This window comes from Bombus impatiens, unplaced genomic scaffold, assembly GCF_000188095.3.
Source record: "Bombus impatiens unplaced genomic scaffold, BIMP_2.2 scf_0233, whole genome shotgun sequence".
Classification (NCBI taxonomy): Eukaryota; Metazoa; Arthropoda; class Insecta; order Hymenoptera; family Apidae; genus Bombus; species Bombus impatiens.
In genome coordinates, this window is record NT_176652.1 from 357147 (window position 1) to 370745 (window position 13599).

At 33.5% G+C, this 13599-nt stretch overlaps 5 protein-coding genes across 8 annotated transcripts in view; 4 read left to right on the top strand and 1 right to left on the bottom strand.

Moving 5' to 3' along the window:
* The first annotated feature begins 386 nt into the window (after window positions 1–386).
* Window positions 387–2334, top strand: LOC100745893 (histone-lysine N-methyltransferase SETMAR). 3 transcript variants are annotated; one of them, XM_033320055.1, is made up of 3 exons: window positions 387–1092; window positions 1176–1299; window positions 1366–2334. In XM_033320055.1, the coding sequence occupies exons 1-3, from the start codon at window positions 515–517 to the stop codon at window positions 1621–1623; spliced, it is 960 nt and encodes a 319-aa protein (XP_033175946.1). In that variant the 5' UTR covers window positions 387–514; the 3' UTR covers window positions 1624–2334. The 3 variants fall into 3 exon arrangements, with proteins under 3 accessions (XP_033175946.1, XP_033175945.1, XP_024222499.2); XM_033320054.1 differs by having other exon boundaries at window positions 389–1092; window positions 1176–1628; window positions 1736–2334; XM_024366731.2 differs by having other exon boundaries at window positions 390–1092; window positions 1176–2334.
* A 1660-nt stretch (window positions 2335–3994) lies between these two features.
* On the top strand, window positions 3995–4750 carry LOC105680572 (histone H4). The gene has a single exon (XM_012384094.3). The coding sequence runs from the start codon at window positions 4075–4077 to the stop codon at window positions 4384–4386; it is 312 nt and encodes a 103-aa protein (XP_012239517.1). The 5' UTR covers window positions 3995–4074; the 3' UTR covers window positions 4387–4750.
* On the top strand, window positions 4404–7369 carry LOC100746136 (glycerate kinase-like). The gene is made up of 3 exons (XM_012384093.3): window positions 4404–4779; window positions 4844–5027; window positions 5103–7369. Exons 2-3 carry the CDS (start codon window positions 4987–4989, stop codon window positions 7240–7242), a joined length of 2181 nt encoding a protein of 726 aa, XP_012239516.1. The 5' UTR covers window positions 4404–4779; window positions 4844–4986; the 3' UTR covers window positions 7243–7369.
* Window positions 7370–7598: 229 nt separating this feature from the next.
* On the bottom strand, window positions 7599–11740 carry LOC100750032 (small G protein signaling modulator 3 homolog). Of its 2 annotated transcripts, none has more exons than XM_024366711.2 (14): window positions 11476–11740; window positions 11093–11274; window positions 10892–10990; window positions 10650–10813; window positions 10240–10450; window positions 10014–10144; window positions 9709–9942; window positions 9556–9650; window positions 9322–9467; window positions 9130–9227; window positions 8876–9055; window positions 8347–8768; window positions 8111–8271; window positions 7599–8018 (listed from the first exon to the last, which is right to left on the bottom strand). In XM_024366711.2, the coding sequence occupies exons 1-14, from the start codon at window positions 11521–11523 to the stop codon at window positions 7826–7828; spliced, it is 2364 nt and encodes a 787-aa protein (XP_024222479.1). In that variant the 5' UTR covers window positions 11524–11740; the 3' UTR covers window positions 7599–7825. The 2 variants fall into 2 exon arrangements, with proteins under 2 accessions (XP_024222479.1, XP_012239514.1); XM_012384091.2 differs by having other exon boundaries at window positions 11480–11548.
* Window positions 11741–12498: 758 nt separating this feature from the next.
* Window positions 12499–13599, top strand: part of LOC100750147 (KAT8 regulatory NSL complex subunit 1) — an 8703-nt gene continuing 7602 nt past the window's right edge. Inside the window, exon 1 of the mRNA XM_033320073.1 lies at window positions 12499–12905. The gene's annotated coding sequence lies outside the window, so the exon portion shown is untranslated. The remainder of the gene's footprint in view (window positions 12906–13599) is intronic.

A 13599-nucleotide genomic window follows, 5' to 3' on the forward strand; every position in this document is an offset into this window, starting at 1 on the left:
GCAATTGTAGTTATAATTTATGGAGAGATATTTAAACAAAATATATCTCATTAAATATAATACAAAATACATAAAATTTTTCTTCTATCAATCAATATTTAAGCATTATATATTAATATAAAAAATGCTTTTTGTTAGATCATTACATTATATAAAATATAATTATTATTATTAAATATAATTGTGTTATGTTAATATATATATATATGATATATTATATATTAACATAACACAATTTAAGAATGAAATTTTAAATTTCAAATATATTATCAAATTGCAAAATTATTCATTTATAAAAATAATATAAAATAACAGCTTATAAAATTATTGTATTTCCGAACCAATGAGAACGCTGCTCGTCAGCGATTGGTCAGCTTTTGTTGCCACAGACCCTATATGAATGATGTTCTTGTACTGCTTTGCGTATTCGTTTACATTGTTCGAGTAACGACGTAGGGAAGAGAACAATTTTCGATGTTAGAAAGTGTATCGAATGTTTTTTGCGCGATGAAAAATGGAAGATCAAAAGATGCGGTTTCGCTACATTATGTATCAGTGCTTTAAAAAATGTAGTACGCCTAAAAACACTGCAAAGGAGATTTGTGACGTTTATGGTGATCGGTCTATAACTGTTCAAACAGTTCGGACTTGGTTTAGGAGGTTTAGAACCGGAAATTTTAATCTGAAAGATGAAGACCGCAGCGGTCGTCCATCCACCACTGATATTGACCTTATCAAGGCCTATCTCGATGAAAATCCAAAGTCTAGCCTTCGTGAGATAGAAGATGCTTTAAACATTCCGCGAACAACGATTCATGAGTATGTAACAAAGCTTGGGTACGTTAATCGCTACGACGTGTGGCTCCCCCATCATCTGACGGAGAGCAATCGCATGAATCGAATTTTGATATGCGATTTGCTAATTCAACGCAACAAAACAGAGCCATTTTTAGAAAAGTTAATTACTGGAGATGAAAGTTGGATTCTCTATGATAGCATTGCGCGCAAGCGATCCTGGTCGAGTCGAGATAAGTGTCCTCCAACGGTAGCAAGACCTGGACTTCACCCGAAGAAGGTGCTGCTTTCAATTTGGTGGGACTGGAAGGGTATCCTCTACTACGAATTACTTCCGGAAGGGCAAATATCCTCTACTACGAATTACTTCTTTCAATTTGGTGGGACTGGAAGGGTATCCTCTACTACGAATTACTTCCGGAAGGGCAAACGATCAACAGTGAAAAATATTGCACCCAACTCGAAAAACTTAAGGAAGCCATTATCACAAAACGTCCTGAAATGATGAACAAACGTGGCTTCGTATTCCACTACGATAACACGAGGCCACACATTTCTTTAGCGGTGCAAATGAAACTTCTAGAGTTTGATTGGGATGTTTTACCACATCCTCCATATTCTCCAGACCTTGTACCATCGCACTATTATTTGTTTCTCCCCCTAAAGGATTTTCTTCGCGATAGAAAATCCAAATCAGTAAACGAAGTGAAAAATGGCCTCGAAGAATATTTTAAAAGTAAGCCGAGAGAATTTTGGAAAAATGGTATTATGAGGCTACCGGAGAGGTGGCAAAAGGTGGTAGAACAGAAAGGATCATACATTATTTAAGAAAGTTACACAGAAGGAAATATATTTTATACTTACCTCCTATTTAAAAAACGAAAAGAACTTTCCGGACAACCTAATAACTGTTCTATTTAATCATTTGTCTTCATTTTAGTATAAATCTAAAATGTCCAGTCGCGAAAAATGAGGGAAAACAAAGGCGAAGGGAAATTCGTCTCGTTTGTTCAAAGCGGAACTCGCATTTCCCGTTAGTCGTATCCATAGACTTTTGACGAAAGGTAATTGCGCCAAACGCGTGGAGTCTGGTGCTCCTGTCTACCTGACTCTAGTTATGGAATATGAATTACTGAAAATTCTCAATGCGAGAATTGATTGTAAATATTAATAAATAAAAAGAAAACATTATGGAATATTTGGCTGCTGAAGTTCTGGAATTGACTGAAAATGCAGCACGAGACAATAAAAAATCCAGAATCATACCCAGACACATTCAACTCGCCATCCATAATGACGAGGAATTAAACAAATCACTATCTGGAGTCGCTATCAGACAAAGGGGTGTTTTGTCAAACATTCAAACGGCAACAATATATCCACGAAATGGCCCTTTTAAGGGCCAAAAATTATCTTCAAGACGAAGGATCTTCTCGGATTTTGCTTTGTCCTTTTAATCCTTCGGATTTACACAATTGTCACAATAATCATCGGTCACGTTACTAAATTTTGTAAAATGATTAAAATAAGAAATTTCATGGAAAATTTTCAAATTTATTAGTCAAAATATTTGGAAATTTTTCCGTAGCTATTATTTTAGGATATCCTATATGTCGGAGATGAAAGGACGCCGGGGCCCCTCTGGAACTTCAGGATAACCTCCTAACATTGTAATCTAGAGTCTCCTATAGCCGTAATGAAACAATCGCAGTTATCCAAGCCGATGGTAACCGTCCGGGATTAGTGACGGTGAGCTTTGGCTCGGGGCGACAGCCTGTCGCCCAACGTAGCCGCGGTCAATGCCAACGTAGCCGCGGTCAACGGGACGGGCGCTCCGTCTAACAAAGGTGCGGAGCGGTGTTGTTTATTCGACCAATCGCGGGGAGACGTAGTCGCTAGGAGAGACGTCAACGGGAGTCGTAAATTCCCGTTACGATTATAACAATCGACACCACGAGTTGATCGATCCCCTGATTTCCGTTAGGAGAAGAGGGGTGGTTGAATTAGTATAACACTGTGATTCACAGACTTATAAGGTTTTATTTTCAACACTTAAGTTACACTGTTGAGTAGATATAATTCCTAGATGACAACTTGTAGCCCGAAGGTACGATAGATATGCACGATAGATATGCACGATAGTAGATAGATGCACGAGCGATTTAGAACGCAAGCAGCGATATAACAATAATGATAAATAAAAAAAATAAATAAATATTTTCTATTTTATACTACAAATGCACTACACTATACACTGCGCATAATATGTACATTTCAAGCTGTACGGCCGCGCTTGAACCGTATTTACATTATATCTTCCTATACTTTATATCATCCTATACTTTGATGTTAACGATGATTTCATTGAAAAACTATTATTTGAAAAAGAGAATAACAACATATAACAATAATTTTTCGTATTCAATACATTTCATCTTATTTTAGAACTAACAAACATTAATAACAAATGTATTTCGTAGAATATTAGTATCGCAATATTTTACTTTAATTCGCCGCATTTTATTGCTATTAATTAACAATTTGAATAATATATTTTTACATACTATATAAATATCGAATTTTCTTAATAACATAGAGTTCGAATTCTTGCATTTGATACATTTAGTTCGAAGTTATAATTATTTTAAGTTAGTCGTCGTTCTTCGGGGCATTGTCAATTTCATTTACATCTTTTACAACTTCTTCATTATATTTCCAGTAATCATGAATGATTGTACTTTTATGATAATTTAGTATTAATAGAATGATGCTTACTAAAATTTTGAGTGTCTAAAGGAATAGAAATTTCGCATTTTATGACCATCCTTCTTTTTAGGAACTGCCTTTTGATAACTAGCTAAATAAAATCTCCAATATAATGATCAGTTAGCGAAGCGTTAATATATACGTGTTTACATCATTTAATTTACATCAAAAGTGTTCTCTTCTCAATGCGAGAATTGATTGTAAATTTTAATAAATAAAAAAAAAAAGTGTTCTTTACATGTATTATATACAGCAGTAGAGGATGTGTTCTTTGTGTGCTGACTGACAGATTTTCAGCAGATGTTCGTTACAACTGCAGAATACGTTGTAGCGGGCAGCTGTACTCCAGCGAGATCCACTTGAAGCCGACTTTTCTGTGATTGGCTGGTAAGGTAGTGGTGGGGAGAACTTAAACGACGCCTGATATATAACTGCGGACCTCTGTTGCTAAACGACAGTTCTGGGATATCTCTCAGAGATAGCTGTTTCTTGTGTTCAAGAAAAGTTTTCATCATGACCGGCCGTGGAAAGGGAGGAAAGGGATTGGGAAAAGGAGGAGCGAAGAGACACAGGAAGGTTCTTCGTGATAATATCCAAGGTATCACGAAGCCTGCCATTCGTCGTCTAGCAAGACGTGGTGGCGTAAAACGAATCTCTGGTTTGATCTATGAAGAAACCCGAGGTGTACTGAAGGTATTCCTTGAGAACGTAATTCGTGACGCTGTCACATATACTGAACACGCAAAAAGGAAAACTGTAACCGCAATGGACGTGGTTTACGCCCTGAAGCGTCAAGGAAGAACGCTGTACGGATTCGGTGGTTAAATTTCTACGGATTCCGTCTACTCAGCTTCATATAAAACGGCTCTTATAAGAGCCACAAAATATATGCGGATGAATGATTCTCGGAAACTATCATTGTTACTATTTAATGATGAGTAGGATGAAATTTTTAATTTTTACTATCGTTTGCACCAAATGTTTGTTGAACGTTTGAATATTTGTTGAAATTATTTAATATTGTTTAAGAACGTAAAATGTACTTCAATTTGGCTTTATAGTTTTGTATTTGTATAATCGTAGTGTTAGTAGCAGTTGTATTGTAGTAGTAATATTTCTAACGTTAAATATGTGTAATACATGTATATGTATAGTTCAATGCAGAATCAAAATAAAACGCAATATCATACAAAGTGTCAATATAATATAATTATGCATGTTTCGTATTTTCTCTGTGCATTTCAATACTTTTTATGCAATATCGATTAAAGATATTGTTCAGAATAAATATTTAGAAAAGGGTATATTTAATATGCGCAGATTGCATTGGAAAAGATTTACGAATACAAATGAAGTAATTTTTATAGAGCTTATCTGATAAATCTTATTCCGTACAAATATATTTGTGATATTAGTTGATTGGAGATGCGCTATGAAAGAATATTACATAAATTAGCGCGGTACAGGTAAGTATTTTAATTATAGTCTAATGTAAGTGTTTTGTTATGTGTATTCACAATAATCTTTTGACACTGTTTCAGTAATCAAGCTTTTTCTCAATCTAACCTATTAAGCATTGTAAAATTAACACGTAGAAAGATGTCAACAGACCCAAAAGCTTTGGAAAAATCTAAATTTGTATTAAAAGATATGTATTTTGCTGGTGTTAATGCAGTTTCACCTAAAACTCTTATGCTAAATAAAGTTAAATTTAAAGATGGAATGTTATACATTGGAGACCAAAGTTTTGAACTTAAAGAAAATGTTTATTTAGTTGGTTTTGGCAAAGCTGTCATGGGTATGGCAGTAGTTCTTGAACATATGCTTGGCAGTTATTTGAAGAGAGGTGTAGTTAGTGTTCCCTCTGCATCGACAGACTCGATGTGGAAATCTGAAGACAAATCATATTTTCCTTTAATAGGAAGTGGCGTAGTAAAATATTACGAAGGTTCTGAACATAATCAGCCGGATGATAGATCTCTAGAAACAACACATGAAATTATAGACTTAGTCGAATCTCTTACAGAAAATGATACTTTAATTGTATTGATATCCGGTGGTGGTTCTGCGTTGCTTTATATGCCAAGGCCAGTAATTGAATGTGAAGATAAATTATATGTTTGTAAAATGCTTCAAGCAGCTGGAGCTGATATAAAAGAGCTTAATATAGTGAGAAGTAAATTATCTATGGTGAAAGGTGGTGGTTTAGCTCGAATGGCCTATCCAGCTACAATTATCAGTTTAATATTATCTGATATTGTAGATGATCCTATAGAGTTAATTGCTAGTGGTCCGACGGTATACAATAGTAAAAGTCCAAAAGAGGTAATAGCTATATTGAAAAAATATAATTTATTTGAACGTGTAGATGGTGATGTGAAAAAACTTTTAACATCTAAGGAAAAATTTAAAGATAAGAAATTGCTAACTCGAAAGAAAAAACAATTCAAGCATGTAACTAATATTATTTTGGGAAATAATACAGTGGCGATTGAAGCAGCTTCTTTGCAAGCATATCATCACAAGTTAACTCCAATAATATTAAGGCCCGATGTTGTAGGTAATGTACATGACGTCAGTTTAGCATATGTTCATATAACAAGTTTGATATGTCTTGCATTGGATAAAGCTTTAGAAAAAGAAGAATTTTTTGAAAAAGTAAAAGATATACCCGTACTTTCTTTATCTGCTGCTAAAGTGGATGAAATTTATAACTTAATTGATAATATGAGTGAAGAAGGAATAGTATTGATTGGAGGTGGTGAACCAACAGTAGTAGTTAAAGGAAAAGGGAAAGGTGGTAGAAATCAAGAATTAGCGCTACATTTTTCATTAGACTGGTTGGCAAAAATTAAAGGTTATCCTCGATTTTCGGAATATGAAATAATAATGTTGAGCGCAGGAACAGATGGACAAGATGGTCCAACTGATGCAGCAGGTGCATTTGGTTATCCTGCTATTGGCCCACTGATACATGATGTATATGCAAGAGTAAAGTCTATAGCATCAAAAGTAATAATTAAAGAGGAGGAAAAGAAAGAAGCTCTTAGGAAAAAACTGGAAGAGCAAGAACAACTTAACATACAGCAGCAACGTAAAGATCTATGCAAAACGCAACAATTAAGTGGGTTTATAACAAATAAAAAGAAAGAAATAATAAAAACAATGGAAAAAGAAGTTAGGCCTAATAAAGAAATAGATGAAAATGATGAGGATAATGTAGTTCCATTTATACTTCAAACAATGGAAGTAGAGCGTATGTTACCTGAAAATACTTTAAATGAGAATGATTCATATAATTTATATTCTCGATTTAAGAGAGGTACAGATTTATTTAAAACTGGTTTTACTGGTACGAATGTTATGGACTTACATTTCATCTATATAAAAAAACGTAAATGCGACTGTAAAATAGATTTTGGAAAAGAATTTTTCCAAAATACTTTAGATGTACATGACTTACATATTGATACCTCAACTATAGAAAAATATAAAAATTTGTATAAACGAGAACCTTTTCACTGGGATAAATTTTTGTCTAGACCATCGGCTGTGGCCGACGAAAAGATTGACCAACTTAATATAAAAATTATTGATGCTAATTTGACTGATCCATGTTGTCGTAAAGACAGAAAATTCCCACTTAAAAATCTTTTGGAAGATAAAGATTTACCACTGTAACATATTTTGTAAAACAGGGAAATTTTCTACGCTATATTAAAAATCTTATAAATTTAAATGAAAAGTTTTATTTTTTAAAGATATTTGTATACATTAGAACTTAAACATGAATAAATAATATATGCATGCAAATTATCATTAAAACTTTTTAAAGTACAAATAGTAATATTTATCACGCTGATTTTAATGAGATATACACAATAGATTTATCCGTTTAACTTCTTTCGTTAAATAGAATTAACCACCACATGTAACATACGTATATATGAATGTATATACAATTCACTTTTAATCGTCATTAACGCAATCAAAAATTTGATTAGTGAGATTCATTAACATCTGTTTACACTAAACAATGAGGATAAAATAACTTATATTTAGATAAAAATTTAGAAATAAATTTTTATCTAACACACACACGCGCGCGCGCGCGCTCGCGCATATGTACGCATGCACGCACACGCTCGCACATACAATGCTCATTCTACATACATAATAGCAAGTGATTTGTACTACACAATTACCTTGTATTATTGTTGCATATAACATACACGATATTTAGTACAAAAATTCGTATTGTTTGCTAAAGATCCCAACTAAACAAATGATGTTTAACTAGCATATCACGCACGCCATCTTTCAGAGGTTGTGATTGTTCTTTTTTTGGTGGTAATTCCCAATCAGGATTTAAATTAAATGCAAATTGACTTAATATTCTTAATTCACATTTAATTTGTACCCAGCCAGGACTATTGATAAAACTCCACGGTTGGTACCTGTAAAATTAATAATACGTAAATTATTGCAATAAAAAATATAATAGAATTATAATAAACTATTATTATTTTGTTCAATATATATCTAGTACCATTTTTGTACAACTTCTACACACGAACATAAAACTTCAAGCCATAAATGTAACACTTGTTCATTTAATCCAAGACAAATAAGAGATCTTAATTTTACATCCATTTGAGCATGTGCATTATCGTGGGTTAAATTTACTGACTGAACGCATCGGTATAATAACTGAAATAAAATTGGTTAGGGTTAGGTTATAAATTTTGATCAAATAATCTATTGTAAAGATATAAATAGTACTACCTCTTCAGGCGTGAGAACTTTACCATCTTCGTCCAGTCTATATGTCTTACATAATACTAATCTACTGTAAACTGAATTAAAGTCCTTTTCCACTTCTCTATTTGAAGCTTCTTCGATAAAAAGCCATGGATGACATGGACCACCTAAGAATGATGGTCTACGCATTCCATGTTCTAATACTGCCTTAATAGCGGGGCACAAAGTTCCCCTGACTAAATCAGTAACAGCTTCGCTAACTGCATCATCTCCAGCACACGTATATTGTTTACTTCTTTCATCTAATAATTCTACAAATTTTGCAGGAAACCATCCTCTTAATCCATTAAGTTCTCCCACCCAACAATGTTCATCTTTTTGGCTTATAATTGTAATTATATCATTTTTTCGAAAACCTAATTCATCATCATCATGTCTTTCAAAATCTGTATAATGTGATCATAGAAATTGAAAGAGAAATGATCTTATTGTATATTAATATTACGTATAATTAGGAATATTTTCATAACTTAAATATATGTTAATGACATACCTAATAACGCCTTAGCTCTCCTTTTTCTAGTGCGTGAAACATTAACATAATTATCATGATCTTTCGCGTGACTCTCCATACTATAATCTGCTATAAGCACAATATTGTTTAATTTAGGGTCGACATTTATAAAATGTCTAGCAACTTGCAAAACAGCTTCTCTTAAATCAACCAATATTTCTAAAATATTTAGAACGTGTGATTTTCAATTTCTTTAAAACGTCACGTTTGTTTTATTCATGACATCAATATACCTGTCTGTCGAATATTTTTTGACTTTGCATCATCTTCAGTATCATAACTTCCAAACAAGAACGTTTGAAACATTGATTTATTTTTTTTCATTTGACGCCTTCAAGAAAATACAGAAATTTAATTACAAATAAATATTTAATTAAAAACTTAATGAAAACATTTCGAACGATATAATTTTAAATTTATTATACCTATTGAGATGTTGTTTTGGTAAATTTGGTACAGCATCGGGATTACCCACTAAGCCACCTTGATCTGCCATTAAATATGCCAGGTGTCTACGTCTGTGAGTTTCAACCAAAACGTCTGTTAATGATCCACTTACTTCTAAAGACGTCTAAGAAAAGATGATAACTTTCGGTTATAGAAATTGGCTCATTACCTGTATAACAAATTTTAATAAGATTTGGAAAATGTGAACTTACTTTAAATAATAGATCAACATCGTCGATATCTCCGGGTATATCCGAAAGAGCATTAAATATTTGCGCAGAGTTTTCTAATTCCTTTAATTCATGTTCTAAAAAGGTATTTAGAATTTTACACTTGTGAATATATTTACTATAAATATTATATACCTTTAATTTTTAACATTCCAAGTGTAACTTGAAACAAAACTATAGATCCATCAAAAAGAAACATATCCCATATACGGAGCAATATTTTCTTATGTACAACAGATGCAAATAAAGTCAGGAACCAATGTAAAGATATTAAACTTAATTCTATATCATGTTGAACTAAAACATGGTCGATATCAGGGAGATAATTAGCTACTAATGTACGAAGTACTCTTTGATCAGCTTGAATACCTGTGAAATATTTTTAAAATTAAAATCCATTATGTTTCTACATAATTTATTACATGTTAGTAGTATATTACCTAATAACGTTGAAGAATAGTAAGATGCTGGCAATAAATCTTCCACTATTGTAGCCATCATCCAAAAAGCATCTTCTTCTTCTAATAATAACAAAAGAGAAGCTGCTATTGTTCCTGTACCTTGGCAATATCTTTGCAAAATAAATAGATTATGCAATAAATAAATAAGGATATTACAATATTATTTAATATTACATACAATATTATTTCATAAAAGTATCATTACCCAATATCAGGATATAGCCAAGCAAGAGCACGCATAACACGTCTTAAACGTGGTATTCCTGTGCTATGAAGGTGGCTAAAGCATGCATTAGCAGGCATAATGCGTAAAAGATCCTTTTCAATCTGTTTATTAGTTACCAATGCGTCATTACTCGATGCTTTTACTATATCTTTATACATTATCTCAGAAGAACATTTTTTCTGAAGTGCTCCTGCAACATTGAATAAAGTAATTTATTTTGTATCTGTATATTATAAAATATTAGGGATGGGGGAAGTTGTTGCGATGAGAAATTTGGACAGGAATGGGTGAAATCTTATTACTCTTGTATTGTTCGGGACCTCAAAACATAATTAGGAATCAGACCAGATAATTGGACGCAATCGATTCAAGAACCTGATGTTCCTTACCTGACATTCTCATCCAAATTTGAGGTCTCAGAGAATGAGGTATACCACGATGAACCATATCTCGCAATTTATCTGTACGTGGCAACCTTCTATCCATATTTTGCCAAGAAAATTCAGCTACTTCTTTATTATGGCTGAATTCCAACAGAGCAACCCATTGTAGTCTAAATATAGAAGTATTTAAAGTTAGCTTTATTAATTTTATTAATTTGATAACTATTATTCATTTGATTTCTTCATACCTATGTTGGGGATCTTCAACAAATGGGATACCTAACAACTTTTTTGAACTTTGTTCTGGGCCATCTTCTTCTTCTACACGAAATCCAAATTCATCAAACCTAGCATAGATTATATTTGTAAACATAAGAAAATTAATTATAATGTACTAAATTATCATGTGTTATAATAGTATTTTATACTAAAAAATTTGTTATAAGCACCTATATTCAGGTTGCGAATTGGGATCATCAGGTTGATTTAATTTAGCTAAAATATCTTGGGGCCACATGGATGGCGTTAAGGCAGAAAATGGACCTCCTGGTGCAGGAGATAAAATTTCGCCACATAATCCTGAAACTTCTACTTCAAATTCATCTTCAGAAGCAGCAGTTTCCAATTTTTTCTAAAGAGTAAAGATATTGTGTAATTTCAAATGCACAATATGCTAACAGATGTGTAATCCGGTACTTGCTAATTTATGGTAAACTAAATATTACTTTACAAAAGCTCTTTATTTTCACAAATACCAAACTTTTAATGCTCCTTTACTTATAAATAAAATAATCGAATGAAAAATTCATTAAAATCAAATAGATAAAAATACTAACGTTATGGTCATCCTTTCCAACATAACCTTCATGATCACGAACATTAAATAACGATTTAGCAATATCCATTTTGTAGAACTTTTAGATATTTATTTATTGTTTTTTATATATTTGTTTATTTATTATTTTACATTATTTTATTTTAATGATATCATTATATTCCTCGTATTTAAAAAATATTAATCTATACACGATGTTCACGGTATTGACACTATTATTCTGCTATTATATTTATGTCGCCATCTAACGAACCTACTGATAATTAAACCGATAACACACCAATATAAATATTTAAATCTGCGCAATGACTTACAGATAGTAAATTTATCGTCTGTTACGTTTAAAACAATTTTTGTGGGGAACTTATATAATAATTGTTGAATGGTTGATTTACAATTACGTTATCTTATTATACATTTTCAGTAATCCTTTACAAATATTTATACATAATGTATTATTATCCGATGGATATTAAAAAGTATGTTCCAAATCGATAAAGAAAAGGTAACACGTATTAAAAAATATTTATTCGTATTGTATAACAATTTAACATTACGAAGCAAAAAATTGATTACGTATCAAGTGTTTACTACAATATATATAGCTATGAATCAGAATGAAAATAAATGTAGCTCATTTCAACACATCACGTATTGTTTATTGTAATATTCTACATAGTACATTTATCAAGTTACGTTCTAATTTTCTTATTATGTAAGAACAATTTCTACTAAGAAGACAAATTAATTACACGTAACTAATTGAAGTTGCACATAAATATGTGTAAGAATTAACATTATGTTGTTTTAAACGCGATGCCATAATTCCGGTATACAGGAGCTTGCAATTAACGTGTATCAGCAGGTGTGCTATAGTATATGGAAGGAGCGGGAAAAGTATCTCAACCAGAATCTAGGGTTTTTCGTTAGCATTCACGGTATCGAGCTGCGAATTGGACTTTACCGCCGACATTATACATAGAAAATGAATCCGATTGGGCAGCGTGGCACGAAGGCCACATCCGGCAGCAGCACTGCAGTATTGGTCGATCCCGCTTCAGTAACACCGAAGTTGGTCGAATTTCCTATATATTATTGATAAATAGCTCGCGTTACTCGTGTGACTCTTACCATAAAATCAACGTCGGTGTCCGTAATTAAGGAAGGAAACTCTCGGTTCACCGGAAACATCGTATATACCAATAACCAAGAAGAGACGCAGAAACGGTTAGGGAGTAAGCGCGTTAATTCTAACAAGAGAATCATCGTAAGGGATTATCGTGCATTGGGTGTGACGGACATTTATATATCCGAACGCGAGTTGCATGAAAGTCGTGCCGTGTTGCGTGAAGTGTTGAAGGAACGCTCGATTATTCGTGGATCTCGATGGGTGTATGTGCGATTATGTCGAGCGCCACCGAACCGAGGTGAGCGGTATAGAAGGGGAAACTGGCCAAAAGAAGCTGCCTTCGAATCTGTTTTTTGCTCCGCCATTGTACGCTACGAGAGTACCGCGAAGGAAGCCGCTTGCCTCATTTTCCCCGTGTTTTTATCTTCAATTACATTTTAACGTACCGAACGTTAGCTCGACCGTGTAAACGCGCCTACGTCCGCGTTTAACGCACCGTCTCGTGGTTACGCTATTCACGAGGCGAAGCACGTTAGTGTCTTCTATCTTTCTCTGTTTCGTGTTTTCTATCTCGCTCTAACTTTTTCTCTTGCTCTTTCTCTCTCTCTCTTTGACACACGCACACACACGCACACACGTGCGCGCGCGCAAGCACGCACGCACATACACGTACATTTCTCATTTTCTTTCTCACTCTCTTTCCCTTTCCCTCTGGTGTATATAATACCTCTCGATGCCTTCGACATCTCTGCGGAAGTCGTATGTGTAAAGGTTTTTCGCGTACGTGGACATCGGTGAATACGCGAAGTGATTCGTATAATAGCAGTGTCTTTTGCCGGGGATACAAATCTTGCGCGTCATTATGCAATAGACGACGTACAACTGACGAGAAAGAACTGCCTCCTCTGTTGAGGACGAGGACGGCGGTGGTGTTGTGCGGCATGTTTTTATCTTTGTTTTCCAATTCCGTGCCACGACGAGGAAACGCTGCC